The sequence below is a fragment of the Stegodyphus dumicola genome, chromosome 2 (genome assembly GCF_044657685.1).
Source record: "Stegodyphus dumicola isolate Sdum_Otavi_A_Nest chromosome 2, ASM4465768v1".
Classification (NCBI taxonomy): domain Eukaryota; kingdom Metazoa; phylum Arthropoda; class Arachnida; order Araneae; family Eresidae; genus Stegodyphus; species Stegodyphus dumicola.
Window position 1 is genome coordinate 196,263,947 of NC_140769.1, and position 21,348 is coordinate 196,285,294.

General features: G+C 37.3%; 1 protein-coding gene across 5 annotated transcripts in view; it reads right to left on the reverse strand.

Moving 5' to 3' along the window:
• Positions 1-21,348, reverse strand: part of LOC118198040 (papilin-like) — a 137,655-nt gene that overhangs the window by 95,238 nt on the left and 21,069 nt on the right. For all 5 annotated transcript variants that reach the window (XM_085811606.1, XM_085811608.1, XM_085811609.1 and 2 more), the window contains exons 3-6: positions 19,668-19,834; positions 15,156-15,216; positions 14,970-15,072; positions 13,662-13,795 (exon numbers count right to left, since the gene is read on the reverse strand). In XM_085811606.1, the coding sequence (XP_085667732.1) occupies positions 13,662-13,795; positions 14,970-15,072; positions 15,156-15,216; positions 19,668-19,834 (465 nt within the window). The remainder of the gene's footprint in view (positions 1-13,661; positions 13,796-14,969; positions 15,073-15,155; positions 15,217-19,667; positions 19,835-21,348) is intronic.

Here is a 21,348-nt window from a genome sequence, read left to right on the forward strand (position 1 = left end):
TAAGCTGAAGGGAAAAGTAAAATGATACAGAGGAAAAGAAGGGGAAGATTACTCACATGATGATTATTCTGAAAAATCGTTCTTGCATAATATGCAATAGAATTAGATGAAGAGACATACAGAATTTTCCAGAAAATTTGAAAGCGTTATTTAAATTTAATTTTTGTTATTAGATCCATGTTTTCAAATGGGTCTCTTTCAGGAGGAGTAGGAATAAATTTTATAATTTTGCAAAGTATGCGAAGTAAACTCAAAATGCAAAAGAAAACTGAGTATCACATATTAAATCTTAAAAGTTGATATCTATTGTTAAGGTGCACGAAATTATCGCTGCCTTTCATGCATGTTATCATGGTGTAAGCTTTTTGCTCTTTCAGCTAGCGCTGAAAAATCCGTGGGTCGAATTTCGACAAAAGCACAATTGAAGTTTCATGTTTATCGTCGAAAAGCCTAATTAATTCGGAAAGTGAAGCAAGAACTAAAATGAGGTGAGCGATATTTGACCACCCGATGGATTTGGCAAGCTAGATATTCTATTTTTCTTCAGTTGTTCTTCAAGTGAAAAAGAATGTACACAGTTCCCCCTGTGTACCCTCCCTTGGTGTAACAAGTTAGCATAGCCTACTAATATTAGAAGATTCATAGTTCTGCAATTTCAATTAGTATGGGTCAGCGAATTTTCACACTTCCACCTTTGAAAATCTAATATTCTTTAAAAATGACTACATTTAGTTAATTGTTTTCAATACTTCAACCAAAGTAGCTCTGTAAAGTTAAAACGTTTAAATATGTTATAGTCTTCATATGGTGGCTGAACCAAATGAAAATTTATACGGTTCGAATTTAAGATAGCTCGAATTCACACACACTGATTTCTTAGCCAAAGGAGCTTTACTGACAGTTTAAGTATCTAGAGACGAGCATGTTTCTCAACAAAGTGATATATAATTTGATTTCGAATTTGCTAGCAAATTGTCAGCATACAGTAAAAATATATTAAGGTAAACAACAATAGTAAACTACATAGTCCCTTCCTTTTTACATTAATTTCAACTCAAAATTTAATAATTAGAAATAAACCTGTGCTGACCTTGGTTTCATACTTGTCTACGTAATTAAAGCATGCGTTAAATACCGTAAAAATCTTTTTGAAATACATTTTTTCATATTATTTTAAGAGATTTTTAACAATGTCTGTAAATCTATCTTCATTAATTGCTTACAGACCATAATCCTAAACTGATTAATTATAAACTATTACTAACTGTATGAAAGTCGAAAAATGCAAGTTTACGTCTACATTCAAAAAGTGTTCATAAGTAAATGGATAACTGCTCAACTTTAAAGTTTAATAGATCAGGAATAAATTAATTACCATTTACAACGAAACTGAAAGAAGAAATAAATAATCATTTAATATTTCCGTTTATGCAATTTCAAATTATTTTTACTCTTTCCCGTTTAACCTTTTGAGAACAGGTTAAACGTCGTAACTGAGGAGGAAAAATATTACCTCAAAGATTTTACCTTAAAATAGTGTCATTCAAGCATTCTGGTAGTGAGACTCTACTTGCGTCGTCGAGGTAATATGCCTACCCAATAGTTAAAGGAATCAATAATGTGATTATAATCCCTCAAATACTAGCACTAAGTAATATTATAAATCAGGAAGATGTTAATCTATTTTTTTTAATTTCATACAAAATAAACTGTAGTATCATAACAAATACTCTAAACTATACTCTATAGTTACCACCATAAAAATGAACTTCTTTTTTGTTTACGAGCAGTGATATTTCTGGACCTATTTTGCTCAATTTAAGTCTCAAAGGGGGCTGGACTCCTAATTTGTTTCGATACTTGGATTTTAATTAGAGAAATTGGAAAAATTCCATCTTGCACACACACATATGACACATAAGAGGGTAATTAACACTTTTAGGATTCCACCAGATCATTCTGGATACTTATTTCGAACTTTAAGCTAAAATCTGCTCCATTCAGGTTCTTTGAAAAGAAATTTTAATTCATCATCATATGATAACTCAGTTGGTTTTTCGCTTAACTGAGATGATAAATGTTTCACTAACATACACTGAAAGGAATTCCGGATTCACGCAGAATCAGAAAAATCTTCCAGCTGACAATTAAGATCTGTCAAATGAGATCTGATATTTTCAATACCTGACTGAACAACTTTAAGTTTGTTTTCTATACAAATTTCTAAAGTAGGAATACTGCAAAATTAATATCCTTGCAGCATGAACACCATAAATCAGTTGTCTTTGTAAAGGATTCATCATTAGTTAGAAATAATACGAGTATTCACATTGAAGACTTAATTTGTTCATTTTTAGAAAAATAGCGTTTCAGTAAGCTGACCTAGATAGCCATTTTTCATCAGTTAAAAAGCGTAATTTTTTTTTATCAATGTTTTTGTCATTTAAAAACACAAACACTTCATCTTTAAGCCCAAACAATCTAGTTAGGACATTACCCATCGAACGCCAACGCACTTCTACATGTAAAAGAAGCTGCTGATGTTCACTACGCATTTCTCCACATACCTGAAGAAGAATCCTTGAATTCAAGGAACATTCTTTTATAAAATTTTTATTTAACTTCAAAGTCTAAGACAATCTACAGACAGACATCGGAGACATGGCATGTAACAGATATGGCATGATTTAAGATACCAACGCTTCTTTATGAATCATACAGTGAACGCATATTGCACTGGGAGAGATTTCTTTAATTCGGGCTACCAGGATATGATCTCCATCATTCTACCCAACACTGGTTTAAGAAATATTGCTGCATATGAAGCAAGAATTTACCAATTTAAAGATTTCTTCTCCCGTTGGCAGCCCACTGGCGGCCGAGCGGTAAAGTCTCTGAACACTGGTAGTTCGGACCAAGGTTCGAATCCCGCGAACGGGCTGGCTGCATATGCGTTTTTGTGCTTTTCTCCATGTGTAACGTGTATACGAGCCAGTTTATCTTAGAAAGTCCTCCACAAAGGCATCCCTTCCCTTAGGCAGATAGCCCTCGTGTGCTTTGCCATAATTAAATACACCAATACTTCTCCCGTAGGCCTTTGAATTTTTTTCAAAAAAATAAAGTTTTCAAAAGACTCGTTTTTCTATCCATATTTTGCGAGACAAATTAGTTTAGGAAATCGGTGGATTCATCAACTGAAGACAGAAAAAATTAACTTTTTTCAAGTGTGATAAAAAAATCGCTTCTCACATTAATTCTTATTCCGCACATTCTGCGAAAAATTGTTGTCACAGACAGTGGCATTTTATATATCTGTTGCCTTTCATTTTCATCAAATTTAGTGCCTACATAATATCCTGGGATGCTTTAACAATTAACTCTTTAGTTGTCGTTGACGGCTTGCTAGTTTTACCTATTCGATAGCTTACTAGTTAAGAAAACTGCAATGCTTGTTTATTAATATCGGTTAAAGTTTTGTTATTTGAAATGCCGTATTTTTTCTGAAAAAATTATATATTTTTGACTTTGGATTTTGGGTTTTTGACGTGTAGATAGATGCCTCTGCTCTTTATTTGGTTTCAGTGAATCATTTGCCAGTTAGAGCAGGCACAGAAGTTATCCAGCCTTTGGTTCATCATCTTCAGTATATAAAAAAGCAAACTTTATAAATTAGTTGTCCAAACTTATCAAGGCTTTCATTTTTTATGTCTCGACTCTGCACAGGAAAATCTATTTTGCCGGCGTTGGAAGTTAAAGTAGGCGAAATCGAAGCTCTCTTCCCGTCCATTTTTCCTTAACAGTCTGTTTTTTCAACTAGCCTACCAGTTTTCTGTCACTTATTTATGAAGAAACATAAACGTTTTAACTTAAAAAGTATTCCGTTAAGGTATTTTACGCCAAAATAATACTTAATTCGACAGATGTCCAATTGGCAGTACTAAGAATCTGGGTTCTCATGATTTGCTTACGTGCATATCCTTTGAAAACGAATGCGATGGTACTGTTTGCCTACCACCAGAACTGTCTCGCTATTGTATTTTGTACTAGTTGGTAGAGATCGCTACAGCAGCAAGGAAAGTTTATTTCAAATAGAGGTGAGCTAAGTGAATGTGAATGTTTTATTGTTATTTTGTTTTTAGCGAATGTTGGACAGGGAAAGAGAAAGTCAATTTATCATTAAGTGCTCCAAGGTAGGAAACTAAAAAGCAATTATTTGTGACCACCCCCCTAATAAAAATGGGTTCAGACTTGCTCCAATGGCAACATACAGAGGTGTTCAAAAGCTGTTCTTGTGACGGACACACAATACATGATGGCATATCCAAATTAGATTTTAAAATAACGATTTTAAACAAACAGAGCCTATCTCTTTGAAGTCGTTGTTCTGAAAACAGATTAATCTCTCTATCAAGTAATAACATTTTTACTTATAAAAACTATTTTTTTCTGAATTATGTTTATCAATGGTGCATTTGTATTCAGTTAAATTTATTTATAGCGTTTTCAGCCCGTTTGTGAAACCAAAGTAAAATTTTTGCTCTCCAAATTGGTTCGCTACCCATAAGTTGAATACCAAAGCTCTAAAGGATGTCTAAATCCTGTCGCTAAATCTAATTTAACAGAAAACTGCAATAATACCATGGTGTTTCTAAAGGTGCGGATGCAATAGAAAGCAATACCACATTGATAAGTTCATTACGAAGACAGCATGTTACGGGATCGATCGATGTGTGTACCCATGGAAATATAATGGGAAGCGAAAGAACATACACCTGCTAAAAACGTGATTCCTTGTTTTACGCCCACATCACGATGTTGATACACAGACTTATTTTCTGAAAGCAAAGTTGCTTTCCTTTAGACATTCGAGTGGCATGTGTGTCAAAACTCATCAGAATCAAGGGCATACTGTTTTATTCCGAAAGTCTCGGTGGACGTTGAGAGATCGAGACTTTGCTGTTTTACATCTTGTAGCAGAGCGTGGATCATTTTTAAAGCACTTTGTAATAGAAAAATCTGTGGAAAATATTTAATTTTTGACATTAGGTTTTATATTTTCTTTTCTTTCTTGTTTGCTTATATCTGTTCAGTATTCTGCTACTGAATAACACTCTGTATAATTGTTTAGTTGTATCTCTTATTTTCGCCCTTCTTTCTCCATGCCTTCGTGTCGTAATGGTTAGTACACTCGGCGCATATTCGTGAGGTCCAGGTTCGATTTCCGGCGAAGGCATTACTCAATTTTCAGGTCTCCTGCTTAACACTAGAAGCGCCATGCTTTCTCCCTAACTAGAAGCGCCAACGGCAGTCAAATTGACTGCTCAACGAATTAATGTATATATTAAAATGTAAATGCATTATAATGCTTTTAAGAATATTGTTGCGTGCGTACGGGTTCGTTATGAAATGAATGCACAAGTCCGATGAAAAACGAACAAAAATTTATTATTATCACAAAAAAATGCTTAAATTTTCTCAAATTATCATGCAGTATTACAATATCTCACAGTAGTTATCTTTTAACTACTCAAATGTCCAATAGAACGTAATTCAAAACAGCTAAAGAACTCTAATCCGCGAATTCGCTACAATCAACAACAGTAGTTTTCTAAACAACAACAAACTAAGCAACTACTACAAACTGAGATGTTTTCCTCCTTTTATAAGATTTTAAAATCACGCGCTAGAATTTTCCAGCACTTTCTCGAAATCAAAAAGAGATATTTATTTATTTAACGCACGCGCTCTTATATTTTTAATTTTTCCGGCTTAGCATTCTTTTAATATTCGTCACGCGCTGCACTGCGCGAGAAATAAAACCATTTAATTTATAATTGAACTAACATTAGCTTTTTAAATGCCAAATTCGTAACACTGCCCCCTTCCCAAGGACTGCACGTCCCGGGCAGTACAATCCCTGGACAGGAAGCTAAACTTACAACTGTAGCATAAATGCAACTGAGGCATAAACATTACATTACAATATCAAACAATATAAACAATAAATGCAATAACTAAATTAAACAAATCAAATGCTATCAAATACTAAATACAAAACAAATACTAAATACGAATCAAATACTAAATGCACATCAAATACTAAATACAAATCAAATACTAAATGCAAATCAAATCAAATACACATTTATAAACAAAAAGGACCATGGTCTGATACTATTTACAATTATTTACATTACGTACTATGGCCACAGTAATGAGCTAACCTGTCGTAATGAACAACTTTAGGTTTAGATTTCGAAGACTTACGAATCCGAACCACGACGTCATTCAGCCTTCTTAGGACTGTATACGGGCCATCCCAAGGTGACTGTAATTTCGGACAAAGTCCTTTCCGTCGAGTCGGATTCCACAACCACACCTTGTCTCCTTCGTGGAACTGATGTTCAGTAGCTCTTGTGTCGTAGCGGGTCTTCATCTTCTCCGTCGCCAAGTTGACTCGCTCTCGTGCAAAGTTGTTCATCACTTCAAACCAGGCCTGGAGATCTTGAATATATTCCTCAGACGATGAAGGAGCATCCGGAGGACGGCCAAACAATAGATCACAAGGCAGACGAAGGTCACGACCGAAGAGCATCTGTGATGGAGAATAGCCGGTAGTCTCGTGGACAGCACTGCGGTAAGCCAGTAAAAAGAGTGGTAATTTCTTGTCCCAGTCCTGTTGGTTTCTGGAAACCACTAATGAGAGGTTATTAAGGATGGTTCGATTGAACCTCTCTACCATGCCGTCCGACTGGGGATGCAATGGCGTCGTTTGAGTTTTGTCAATGCCGAGTAGTTTGCATAGTTCTTTGATTACTGCCGAGGCAAAATTCCTTCCCTGATCGGAATGTAACTGAAGAGGCACTCCGAACCTGGAAATCCAGTGCTGTATCATTACCTCAGTTACTGTGACAGCCTCTTGATCAGGAATAGGATAAGCTTCAGGCCACTTGGTGAAGTAATCAATGACAACGAGTATGTATTTGTTGCCATCAGCAGTTCGTGGCAGAGGTCCCAGGATGTCAAAGGCGATATGTTCAAAAGGCGCCCCTACGTTGTAACGTTGCAGCTTGCCTCGGCTGCGTCTCCTCGGTCCTTTCCGACCTGCACAGGCATCGCAAGATCGGCACCACTTTTGCACGTCATCCTTTGCATTATTCCAGTAAAAGCGCTCACGAACTCTCTGCAAGGTCTTCATTATTCCAAAGTAACCTCCAGTAGGGGTGCTATGTAACTCTTTAAGGGCATCAGGAATGCGGGATCTTGGAAGTATAAGTTGCCATCGGAACGTCTTCCCATCATCCGATTCGAATTTCCGGTATAAGACGCCGTTTCGAATGTGAAGTGAATCCCAGAGTGCCCAATATTGTTTGGTTGTAGGACTACAGATAGAAATGTCCTGCCAGGTAGGTTTTCTGTTTGATGACTCCATTAAATCAATTATGGGTTTAATGTCGCGGTCTTCCAGCTGGTCTTTCCTGACTTCATCATCACTCCACGGTTCTCAATCAGCCGATGTTGATGTTGTAATTTGTCTTGCGGACCGGAGTCAGCAGCTCGTATTTCGCTTCCACCCTGGAACAATATCGGCAGCTTTCTTGGCAAGGTCTTCTAGACAGGGCGTCGGCGTTTCCGTGTGATGATCCCTTACGATGACGGATAGTGATGTCATATTCTTGGAGTCTCTGTATCCACCTGGCTATTTGACCCTCAGGATTCTTGAAATTTAAAAGCCAGGTCAATGATGCATGATCGGTGCGGAGCAGTAATTTTCTGCCGTATAGATAGTGATGGAACTGTTCTACAGCTTTGACTATGGCGAGCAACTCTTTCCTGGTGACACAATAATTCCTCTCCGGTTTAGACAGGTACTTGCTCCAGTATGCCACTACACGTTCTTGGCCGTCTATTTCTTGGGACAAAACAGCGCCAACACTTTCATTACTCGCGTCGGTGTCGAGAATAAATGGTCGGTCAAGCTGAGGATACGTCAGGATTGGAGCAGATGTTAAAGCCTCCTTTAAGTTGTTAAATGCATCCTCGCATTCTTTTGTCCACAAGAACTTCTGGTTGCTCTCTGTCAGCTTGTGTAGGGGTCTTGCGATGGAAGAAAAGTCCTTCACGAATTTCCTATAGTAGGTGCAAAGCCCTAGGAAGCTTCTCAGCTGATGGACATTTTCGGGACGTTTCCAGGATTTAACGGCTGATACCTTTTCAGGATCCGTGCGCACACCTTCTGCAGAGATGACATGTCCCAGGTAAGTCACTTCCTTTCGGAACAATTTGCATTTAGCGGGACTCAGCTTCAGATTGGCTTCTTTCAGTTTCTGAAGCACCTTCCTAAGATTTTCTAAATGTTCTTCAAAACTCTTTCCGACGATGATGATGTCGTCCAGGTATATGAGGCAGGCTTCGTAGGAAAGGCCTTTCAAAACAGTTTCCATAAGACGTTCGAATGTTGCCGGCGCATTACACAGTCCAAACGGCATCACCTTGAATTGCCAAAGCCCTTGTCCCGTAGTAAATGCCGTCTTTTCTCGGTCTTCAGGCTGTATTTCTACCTGCCAATACCCACTCTTTAAATCAAGTGTTGAGAACCACTTGCTTCCAGAAAGAGTGTCTAGAATGTCGTCAATTCTAGGAAGAGGGTAACTGTCTTTCTTCGTAACCTCATTCAACCGGCGATAGTCTACGCAAAATCTTGTTGAGCCGTCTTTCTTTCTGACTAGGACGATGGGAGATGCCCATGGACTTACTGAAGGCTCGATGACATCGCCTTCTTTCATATCTTTTAACAGTGTTCGCACCTCTTCCTGTTTAGCAAACGGTAGACGTCTTGGATGTTGCTTGATCGGGGGATGATCACCGGTATCTATTCTATGTTGTATCAAACTAGTTCGACCCACGTCAGAATACGAGCGGGAGAAAACAACTTGAAGATCTTTAACGACGCGATCGGCAGCATTCTTCTCTTCATCGTTTAATTGCGCATTCTGAAGTAACTCTGATGTAATGCTTTCTGAAGACACGGATTCTTGGATGTTACTCTTTCTTTCAACGGTGGTTACTGGAGTACATGTCGCAAGCACTTCACCTTTCTTAATAACTCTCGCCTTCTCAGTTACATTGGCGACTCTCACCGGGATAACCGTTCTGGATAGGTCGACGAGTGTTGAGGCTACTAGTACTCCTTTTGGGCTATTACAGTTATTGGGATATTCTATGATGCCGTAGCGGAAATTTCTGTTTTCGGCTATGGATCCAGGAAGTAAAATTTCTGTTCTTGCCGGTATTGTGATATTGTCTTGTGCTATGATTTTATGGACAGATTTAACTTCATCATTGACTCCAAATAACGCTATGTCCTCAGATGTAGAATGCAATTCGTTATTTTTAAAGTCCAAGGAAAAATTGTATTTCCTTAGAAAGTCCAATCCTAGTATGCAAGAATTAGTGATCTCTGCTACATATGCCATGTGATGGTAAGCGGCACTTCCAAACGTGATGTTAGCATTTACTTTTCCATCGATGTTGATCTTCTCACCGGACACAGTCTGTAGGGTAACGCAGGGCGGCGTCCAGATAAGTTTGCTTCCCAGTTGTTGAGCCAAATCTTTTCGGATGATGGTAACGTTGGCTCCTGTATCTATCGTCATATTGCAGGGAACTCCATTAATATGTCCTATTATGAAAAGTCCATTACTGCCGCCTCTCACTGCAGAAATCTGAAGCGCTTTAAACTGGGGCTTTTCATGATCTGGCAACCTCCGCCCCGCGAGATGGCCACTAATTAGTTTCCCTGCTGTTTGTTAGGAGCGGTCTTAGCATCCGTGCCCTGGGGTGTTCTGCAGTTTCGTCGTATGTGTCCTTCAGCACCGCAGTTCCAGCACTTTACGGTCGGTTTCTTGTCACCAATATTCTGTCTCAAGGCGTTCAGTTGTCTAGTTAAATCGTCTAGACGAGCAGTGACTTGATCCCCTGGCTCCTGGACTTGAGCAGCTCTGACTGGATGGCGCTCTCGACGGGTGGCTTGCTGGGCTGCCTCAAATTTCATGGCATACACTAAAGCGCTTTTCAGATCTTTAACATCCGCCATTCGCAGTGCTTTCTGTATTTCAGGGTCCCGGATGTCATCGATGAAATATTGCAGGGACAGGATTTCCCTTGTTTCTGTCGGGCACTCCGAAAAGGCGTGATGTGACAGCCTTTCAACATCCGTGGCGAGCTCCTGAAGCGTTTCGGTGAGCTTCTGTTGACGAGATTTTAATTGGAGCCTGCTGTAGTCTTTTAAACATTTCTCGCCGAAGCGCAGCTCCAAAGCGCCGGATAGAGCTTCGAAATCTAGCCTTTGATTTTCGGGAAGCGTCTGCAGGATATCCGCTGCGTCTGCTCTCAGAGAAGCAGCGAGATGACAGGCCTTAGCTTGGGAATCCCATCCATTCGCATCCGCAACGATAGAAAATTGTGTCCTATACACCTGCCAGGAGGTCTTCCTATCATATGTAGATAGTTTCAGAACGGAACGAGCAGGCATCGATAAAAATTTGAAACCTTCAGAATTGTTTCCTACCGTCGCTATGCACTTCTTTAGGCTGTCAACTTCTTTGGCGACGGTAGCAGAAACCCTATCAGAAACCCTATCATCAATTTGTTGTTCGACGGCAGAAACTCTTTCTTCAATTTGTTGTTGGAAGGCCGAAACTCTTCCTTCGACTCGTTGCTCCACAGCCGACACTCTATCTTCTATTTCATCTTTGACAGAAGAAACCTTTTCTTCAATTTGCCCGACTTTATTTTCGACAGCTCCTATTCTGTCTTCCATAGCCTCAAATTTACTTTCTATTACGCAGGTTATTTCTCTTTTCATTTCGTCTTGACCTGCTTCAATCTTTCCTTGTACAGCTTTTATGTCTTCTTTAAAAGTTACTTGACCAGCTTCCAACTTTTCGTGAACGGCTTCCATTTCCTTTTTAACGGATCTCATCTCTCCTTTAACGGAATCTTGGCCCAATTTCATTTCTTCCTTAACGGAGTTGACGGCCCCTTCCATCTTTTCTTGGAAAGCAGCAAATGCAGTCATCATTTGCCTGAATTGTTCTTCCATCGCTCTTGTTATTGACATTCAAATCCCAGTTCTGACACCAAAAATTGTTGCGTGCGTACGGGTTCGTTATGAAATGAATGCACGAGTCCGATGAAAAATGAACAAAAATTTATTATTATCACAACAAAAATGCTTAAATTTTCTCAAATTATCATGCAGTATTACAATATCTCACAGTAGTTATCTTTTAACTACTCAAATGTCCAATAGAACGTAATTCAAAACAGCTAAAGAACTCTAATCCGCGAATTCGCTACAATCAACAACAGTAGTTTTCTAAACAACAACAAACTAAGCAACTACTACAAACTGAGATGTTTTCCTCCTTTTATAAGATTTTAAAATCACGCGCTAGAATTTTCCAGCACTTTCTCGAAATCAAAAAGAGATATTTATTTATTTAACGCACGCGCTCTTGTATTTTTAATTTTTCCGGCTTAGCTTTCTTTTAATATTCGTCACGCGCTGCACTGCGCGAGAAATAAAACCATTTAATTTATAATTGAACTAACATTAGCTTTTTAAATGCCAAATTCGTAACAATATTAATTAGAGTTGTTGAAGAACTTTAAAGAATAAGAGATTATTTTAATAAAAAATAGAGGATATTTTATTATAAATTTCAGCCTACCCTTAATAAAACACATTTTACAGCTTCTCGCAATTTTTACAAAACACAGCTTTTTCAATATTGGAAGTGCATTTTCCACACACATAATATGAACATTTTTTACACACATCACTTGTTTTGTTCTTTTTACAAAGTCCAATCTGGCATTGATGTATTTTCTTCGAGAGTCTATTGCTAGATTTGGAAATTTCCTGGGGCAATTTTGCGGTTTTTCTTCTATTTAAATAAAGCTCTTTTAATTCCTCTGCTAACTGAAATAGGAAGTCGTGCCTTGTAATATTTTTATCACTCAATTGATGGTAGATAATGTAGGCATTCGTCCCTGCTAAATCCAGCATATTATAGAAAACATGCACAGGCCATCTACGTGAAGCAGCCCGAACAGAATATTTACGTGTCATCTTGTCAACGATATCAACACCACATTTGGTTTTGTTATAGAACTCTACTGTTTCTGGAAGCTTTTTCTTATTTTGTGAATCTATATTTACACTTTTGGATGTAAGGTACTTAGTAATAGGATATTTTTACTCCTTTTTCCCTGATAGACAGTGTAAGCGTAGTTTCACCATTCTTTAGCAAAACTGTTTCAAATAGCCGGGTTTTTGATTTCCTTACTTCATGCGGAATTTCTTGTCGATGTCTTCTTACTGTGTCGACAAAACTTGTGTTTTTCATTTTAAGTCTTCTAGCTAATTATAGTGAGGAAAAATTATTGTCCGTTCGACCTGAATTCAGATAATGGCTTAGAAGACCGCATTACTACATTTTCAGGAAGACTTTCAGTTTCACTTCTCGATGTATTTTTTCTAAGATATGGAAAAGCATTGCACATATACTTCGGGTCTACATCGACTAACATCCAAAATTTGATGCAGAATTTATTCGGTTTATTCGGCATATACTGTATAAACTTACACCTGGCTTTGGATGGAAGTAACTGCTCATCCGCAACTAGATTTTCTCCTGGTTTATAGGTCTTCGAGTTGCCATTACCGTGCGCTTGAAAGAATGAAATGTCATGAAACAGACTGAACTACTGCAAACTAAGGACTATATCATTTCGCCAAAAAGGGAAGGACCGTTGACAAGGAGGTGGAGAAGTATTTGATGTTGTAAATAAAGAGAGAGTGAAAAGGAATGTGTAGGCCAGATGTTTTTCCAACAAAAGGGATTTTCTGAGCGGAAGGGAAGTATATCCTTCCGTAAATTATCAGTGAATGAAAGGAATGTATATGTACGCCAGATGTTTTTCCAAGAAAAATATTTTCTGAGCGAGAATACCATATAAATCTACCCAGTATTACTAGTATTCATTTTAACTGTTCGTGGCGATTTTAGGTATAACTAATAATATCTCCGTTGATTTTAATTTCATTCGATTTATATTTGGTACCAATAATTTTCGACATATTTTAGGAAAATACCAAAATTTGTGACTTCTTAAGATAAAGGGTTTTTAAGGCATCTAAGGTCAAATAACGAAAGCAGTCAAAATGACTGCTCTGGCGCTTCTAGTGTTAAGAATAACATAATGAGTGGCCCCTGAACTAAAAGGGGGGGGTTGATGACTCTTCACCTCCGTGATATAGCGACTGGGTCCCCTAATCACCAGTCGCCCTTTAAAAGGGGGAACATATAAGCTATTTTTCCTTCCTTTCAGCATGTCTTCGGGGTGTAACGGTAGCACACTCAGGGCGTATTCGTGAGGTCCAGGTTCGAGACCAAACGAGGGCTTTGCTCATGTTTTACATCTGCGTCATCAAAATAACCTAATGATTCTACAAAACGTCTATTACTGAATAAATTCATCACCTACTTTTCTAAATATTTTCAGTTTTTCTAAATATTTATAAAATTTTCTAGGAGTAATCTGCAAGGTAAGAAGGTATTTTAGGAATAAAACGGTCAGAAAGATTGTTTTACCAAACACAGTCCTTCTACACAAACATCCAAAGAGCCGTTATTCCGACATCTAGTGCCATCTATCACCTTCCGATCCAACCTGATATAGAAATTTCCGTCAGAAGGCATGCAATTCAGTTCACATGGCTTTTGAGCTGAAAACGAAAGAGTAACATTCGTTCTGAATCAATACAAGAAATGAAGCAAATATCGTTCAAAAAATCCTTGACTTTAAAAAATTGTAAGCATTTTAAAAATATATATGCTGTATATATTCTTTTCAGTTCCTACAAATAGTCTGCAAAGATGCTCAGTTAGTAAACTTTAAACTACACCGGGAAATATAACGTAAATTTCGCAAAGCTAAGTTTGAAGTTCTAATTGTGGTTATAATTATTGATGGTATAACGCCAGTAATAAGAAATGCCAAATTTTGCAGCACTCCCACAATAAAATTACTGTCCTGTTGATAATGTGTTGATAGATTTCGCCAATAACATGTTACAAATCTGAGCTTATTTGATGTTTTATATTTTTCTATATTCTTCAATTTTCTTTAAAGACATTTTGGAGTTTCATGTATTTTTGCTTTGTTGCTAAGTGAGAACTTGAATTGTTTGGATGAGAAATATAGCTCTAATGAATATCGAGAAAATAAGCTTAAATGAAATCTAGAAAAAAATGCGTATAATTTAATATTCCGTATAAGGATGTCATGAGGTGTACACATCAGATTTTTTTAATAAAAGAAATTTTACGGTTTATCCTAAGTTTTTAACATTTAATTTTTAGTTAAAACCACTTTCCCGTCGCTTCTAACTTCAGCTTATAATTTTTCTGCCAGAATGTATTTTCAGAATCGCGGTAAAATGTAGATAAAGGAAGAGCGGTACTTAAAGTTGAAGTTACACTGACTTCGTTAGAGAGTCAGAAATTCTGACCAGCGCGCGTTTGCCTTTTGTCTATACCCTCTGTAAAGCTATTTCTACGCTCAGCCGTATTGCGAGCCCTTGATAGCTTCGCCGTTTAGATTGCATTCAAGAGGCCAACTCCTCTAGAATTTTGATAGCTTCGGTTATATCTTTTTAGTTAAGTGTATTTCTATTCTCCAGTTCAAGCCCAAGCAGAGGCTTTTTTTATCCTTGAGTGAGGACCGATTATGAACTTTATTTTGAGCAATAAAGGGTAATCAACCCTTCCTGAAGGTCTCTATCCTGAACAAAAGCGTTCATTCGCTTACCAGTTCTCAAGGTTCCGCGCATTTAGCTGTAAATTCTATGTTGGAACATTACAAAGTGATAATATAGGAATACAGTAAAAATATATTACCATTATAATAAGGAAGCCAACTGTAATACTTTCCTGTGAATAAAACTAAATTGAACTTGGCACATTGTTCAGCTCTGAAGTCTTTTGAACCAGGTGGACATTCCTAAGGAAAATAAATGAAATAATAAACTTTTGTCACCTAAATACTAATAAACTCATTAGAACACCTGAAAATAAATTCCTTACTTGAAAATTGCATAAGAAGTATCTTGTCCGGGAACCTATACAGGAATATTTTCCATCGGCTCTTGAAAGGAAAAAATCAAGATTAAACTGTCAGTGGTTGACATAAAAGAGAAAATTGATTGCTAAATATAAAATTGGATTGGTGTTAAATTAAAAAAAAATTAATATTTGGTCCATGAATTATTTACCTGCAAAATGTTTTAAACAATTAGTAGATAATACATAATGCTTTTTATGCTGTATTTAATGATGAGCATGGATTTTTTGCTAGAAATATTTTGTTAGAAATGGACTTTTTGCTAGAAAGAAAACTATGAATTTAACGCATCCTTTTCTTAAACATCACAAATATTAAAATTACATACCACATAAAGCTGTTCGCATTATTTTCTAACCTAAGAACGTATGATTTTTGATTAAGCCACAGAAAAAAAGAGATAGTTAATTACGCTACAGCAGTGGACTTTAAACACTGGTCCTCGAAATCCAGGGGTTTCGCGAATTAAACGCCATGGTTTTAAGAATCAATAGAAAAATTCAAAAAGTAAATTATAAAGCATTTATACTAGCTGACTGGTGTCTGTTAACTAAATATACATTTAATTAGCTGGAAAACTAACCAGAAGCTTGGTTGCCGACGTTTTAAATTCAAAGGCTGAATATACATATTATGAAATTAAAGAAAAATAATGCATTGGTGTTTAAAGCTTAACATCTAGTTATCATATATCAAAGGGGATAGCATGCAAAGCTTTGCAAAACTACACAGTTTTGTAATGGAGACTGAATTGGCATGGGGGAACTCTAAACATACGGCGAGCCGGAAGTACTGTCGAGAGGTAGTTGGTAGGAAAAGAGAGATGGGAGACCTGTGGACCGTCCCTTTAGGGTGCTCTCCATCAAAATTGGGGGCTGAACTGAGCAAAGTCGTACTGTCACATGACAAGGAATGCAAGGCTCTGCCAACAACAGACGCAGTCTTGCACTACTTGTCATGATGAATTTCGTTGGCTTGCTCTGATGTTATTTTCAGACAAGTGAGCTAAGTCCCAACAACATTATATAATAGAGCAGCTTTTTGAATTGAAGAAAACCATAAGAAAATATTTCCCAGAAGAAAAAAAAACTGAATATGTCTGGATAAAAATTCTGTTCATATACTTCGACAAATCAGAAGGAAAGGGAACAGCTTGTGGACGTATCAACAGATTCGATATTAAAATATAAATTTAAGCAAGCGGAGCATCTACATTTTTAGCTATAGATTCATGCATATCTAGAAGTTTCCCAACTGCTACAAACCCTATCAATGTGGTAACCGTTAGTTCTACATAGCCACCAGAGGGCATCACCTAGGCGCCGACCGTGAGAGCGAGGTGAAAGAGGATGATGTCAGATAGACGTTGATTCCATGCGAAGGTGGTAACAAAAGAACTCTGTTAAAATAGCAAGCGCGAGTAGACGCTGAGTAGCTATTTAAATAAAGTCATGCAGAACTGCTTTGTGTCTAACAAGCGCGAGAACGCACAACAGTACGGTTATTTAATTCAAAATGTGTAGGTTTTCTATTATCCTTATCCTTTAAATGTTTTGTGGTGTGGAAAACGTATGGAAGTGTTATTTACTTAAGGATATCATCTTCCACTCCCCAACCACATTAATGTCACTCAGTAAAACCTATTAAAGTGAAACATTTTTTTTTCAAATTTGTAGCAACAGAAACAAAATATAGAACCAAATTACATGCAGAATATGAAATAGGACTCTAGATAACATCAGGAAAAAGAGATTTCGACAGTTTGTGCGAAACATTGCAAGCACATCCCCTTTCATTAAATATAATGCAAGACAGGTGAACTTGGAGCACGAGTTAATACAATGAATAAATTATATTAATTTTGTGTTAAAATGTTTTAGTAAAAAATGCAATGCTTTTCTTTAGTTATCTTTACAAAAAGTACCTGTAACATAATCATCTACTTTAAATATTATTTTAAAACATATTTTTCTTAAGGAGGATGGAGTCCCAAGAAAATATCTTACAGCTCTAAAGGTTCCGAGAGTCGACAAAGTGTGATGACCACTGGATTACAGATTTTTCTCTAATTTAGGTTTCTAATATTTTCTTTCTTTACACAAAATCTAAGGTTTCGTCTAATTTTATTAGCAACTGATGGCACTTGCTTCTTACTGTAGCTAGAAAATTCTAATAATAAATAATTTTAAGTATATATTTGTTACTATGTTCGTGTCATGCCCACCTCTTTTGAAATATTATCCATGTATTGTAATATAATGCTGCTGAATCCATAAAATCTCTGGAAGATTGCTAGAAGCATCTGAACACCATGCAGTTATTACTTAACGCTAATGAACAGAAAAGATAACTCGCAAGAACGGAGATTGAGAGGGTACGAGGATGGATCAGATTCTTATGAGGTTATCATTCTTATGAATTTATCTCATCTATGCCGTCTCCGTTTCCTGCCCCTGGAAACATTCTTGCCGAAATATTTTGCTAGAGTCGATGTCCCAGCTAGTTACATGGGATATTTTGCATTTCAGATGAAAATCTTTCGCTTAAAGCTCTTTCCTTCTTAGTTCCCCAAAGAATTCGTTTTCACGTGAATCGATCTATCACGTATCACTAAAGGAAAATTCTCGGAAAAGGTTCTTTCGACGCTCTGTTGAGGATAGTAGATGGGCTACTGGTTTAGGCTCCGAAAACGTACTTCTTACGAACAGACTATGCTCAGTTTTGTCAATACGAAAAAACAACTAATTCGTGCAGTTCTCTGTAATATCATCAGCTGCATAGCAACGATTTTTCAGGTACAGTCTATTGCATTACTCCAATTTTGTGCCTAATTCAGATCCATATCTAACATCCAGCACTGCATGTCTTTTTCAATGAAATCCGCTTCCTCTTCTTTAACGAGCAACAGATACTATTTGAAAATGATGTCCCAAGTGTATCCCTACACACCTGGTGATTCATTTGTAAAGGTCGTGAAATGGTCTAGGTTTCTAGCTTAATGGCTGCACATTGCTCTATCTCCGATATGAATACTTAATGGTCTGCACGTTATCACGCCACACAAGGACCACTATACTGCTGTAATCAACAATTTCAGGTACCACTGGGGGCGCAAATTCTGATGACAGAATGCCGTATGAAAAATTCAACACGGTACCGTCAACCGGTAGTAATTCAAAGAATTTGCTAATTTTAGTAGTATTACAGTACCTGAAATATTTTGGTACCTTTTACAATATATAAATGCATTTGTTTATTCAAATCACATTCTTTTCTTAATTTTGAAAGTGCATAATCTCTTTTACTTTAATAAAGAACTAGAAGTGTTTAAATGAAGCGACGTCATAAATACGATTAGGAGAATTTAGTGTAAAATCATATAAGTAACAAAAATCATCGAGTTTAAAATAGCTAACTTTTACACGAGAAAGGATGGATGTACTGTAGCAAATTAGTCTGCCGCACGTAAGAGCCTGGTTTCGGATCTCGGACAACGCGTGGATTTAAATTGTCCGCTCCTTTGTAGGAGGCAATTGTGGCCCACCTATTAGGTAAATAAAGTGATCTACAATAAAGTGATTCACCGATTGGTCTACACGTTATGTATTATTACAGTTGGCTTACATATGATTTTTCGATAATATAATCTTGGTCATTCATACCGAAACTTAATGAAAATTTGATCATTCAAGCATTGTATGCCGGTGTAGAACCAACGTAATAGTAACTATATTTTCATTAACTCAAGCTGATCTGCATAAAACTAATCACTCATAATTGATATATTTATAACTTTATCCAGAGGCTCTAGGCCGATCAAATTATATTCTGCAACAAACGTGAAACAAATGACTACAAATTCACCACAAATTCCTGTGGAATTGTGGTATCACTCAGAACAATACCAGCAAGAACCTAGTTACCCAGATAAATATCTCTAAAAGTAAATGCATTTTAAGCAGCAAGCTCAGATGAAAGAACAGCATTACATGTTTCTTCAAAAAGAAATAACGTAAACTGAAAACAACGTAACATATTTCTTTAAGAATCAGTACAGATCCAAGTTTCAGACAGAGGAATTACTGTAGTCAAAACAAGTAACATAAAATTATTATTTCACAATAAATTGAGATCAATTTGAAAACTCAGTTATTAGACCAAAACTTTCATTGCCTTGTAGAGTCATTAGGTTTATTTTGGAAGCAGGAGAGATGAAAAATATGCAGCGCCTTCGCCGGGGATCGAACCGGGGAGCTCTGAAGTACACGCCCAGTGTGCAGGACCACGAAGCACACCACGAAGGCATGCTAAGAAGGCGGGAGAAATACCTTATACTTAGGTTAAAATTATATCTTTGAATCCTTGTAACCCCGTTCAGCACATAAAAAAATTATAATAACTAACGGAAGTCGTATCTAATCATTTTTACAAAAATGTTTGTGCACACAGGAATGGAAACTTAAAATAGAACTCACCTGATATCTTTGCATATCCTAGTTTGGTAAGCTATTCCTCCACCGCAGGTTCTCGAGCATTCACTACTTTGTGTCCACGGACCCCAAGGTCCCGATTCTTGCTGTCCAATAGCAGACGCGTACCAATAAGGTTGTTGTGGTGGATACTGAGGCAGACTTGCGAAGCTCTGCAAAGGAATATAATGTAATGAACCTTTTTAACAGAGTGTTAATAAAACCAGTGCCTATACATTCAATATATGCATAATGTGTAGAAACTGAGATTGTTTTTTGTGCAAAACGAATAGTTTAGAATAACAGAATAAAAAGCAGCCGTATCATTTCGAAGGTATTTTGGCAACACAGATCTCCAAATTTTTTTCTGTGTGCTAACGCATCTCTTCTGCATTATTTATGCGAAGCTATACAAAAGGAAGAAAGCACAGGAAAAAATCAAGATCTGTGAAGTGCGAGAGGGCATCGCAATACTTTTAATTCAAGCTATTCTGCGTCAACGATACGAAAGGAAGGTTTAAGCCTTAACTTGGAATTAATCTTAATTTCTTATTCACTTCTACGCATCTTATACTTTCGCATGTTAATTACAAAGATTTAAATACCATCAGAGTGTTTTCTAGAGTTACCTTTTAGCGTACAGATGAAATTGTAAGGACGGCTGCAAATACTGTTCATGCACGGCACTGTCGAGACAAAAAAGTACAAGAAGCACATATTTCTGCCTGTCACCATATGCACGAACAATATACTGAATCCAACGAGTTGTGTTGTCTCTAGGTCCTCTATATTTCTCATATTCTCGTACATACTTTTACGAACTAGATTTCACCACTGCAAAAATATTCTAAGATTGCAAAAATTTTAGCCCAGGCAAAAATAATATTTAGATCATCAAAAATGAGTATTTTGTGCATTCAATGAAATGTTCATAAACACTCACTTCAAAAAGTTAAGCACGGAGAGGAAAATGCTAATTTCCGGAAGCCAATCAGAATTGAAGAGGATGCAATTCGCTGCAGAGGTAGATGGAAGTTTGCAAACATGTTAGGTAACAGCGAATCGCGCTTTCATGTCAACAAATATGCAAAAAAGGCAGACTTATAAGAAGCCAACTTAATGAAGGATTACAGAAATTGATTGTAAGTGCTGATAGAAGGTATTTAAAACTTTCGTACAATTTGTTTTCAAGACATACGTGCTTCTATGACTTCCAGAAGACGAATGGAAGATTTTGAGAGCTGGCGTGCTGTGGGGCGCATTGAAGCTGGACAGTCGATCACAGATGTTGCTCTTTTCTTTGGCGTTTATCATTCTGTAATTTCACGTTTATGGAAACAATTCCAAACCGCACAGACAGTTTTCCGAAGGCCCGTAGCCGGTCGCCCAAGGGTTACAAACCCCGCGGAAGATCGATATATTGCTATCGTAGCCAAGCGGAATCGCAGAGCAAACTCCACACGTGTGACATCTATGGTTACAGCGTCCATTAGTAAGGCGATATTTGCAGCTATTGTACCCCGAAGATTACATATGAATGGAGTGTACGCCCGGATACCTCGAGTTTGTGTTGCTCTATTCGTCCAATCAAGAGGGGCACGATTACAGTGGTGCCGGGAACATGTCAATTGGAATGTTTCTGACTGGGACAATGTCATGTTTATTGATGAGTCAAGATTTGCTCCGG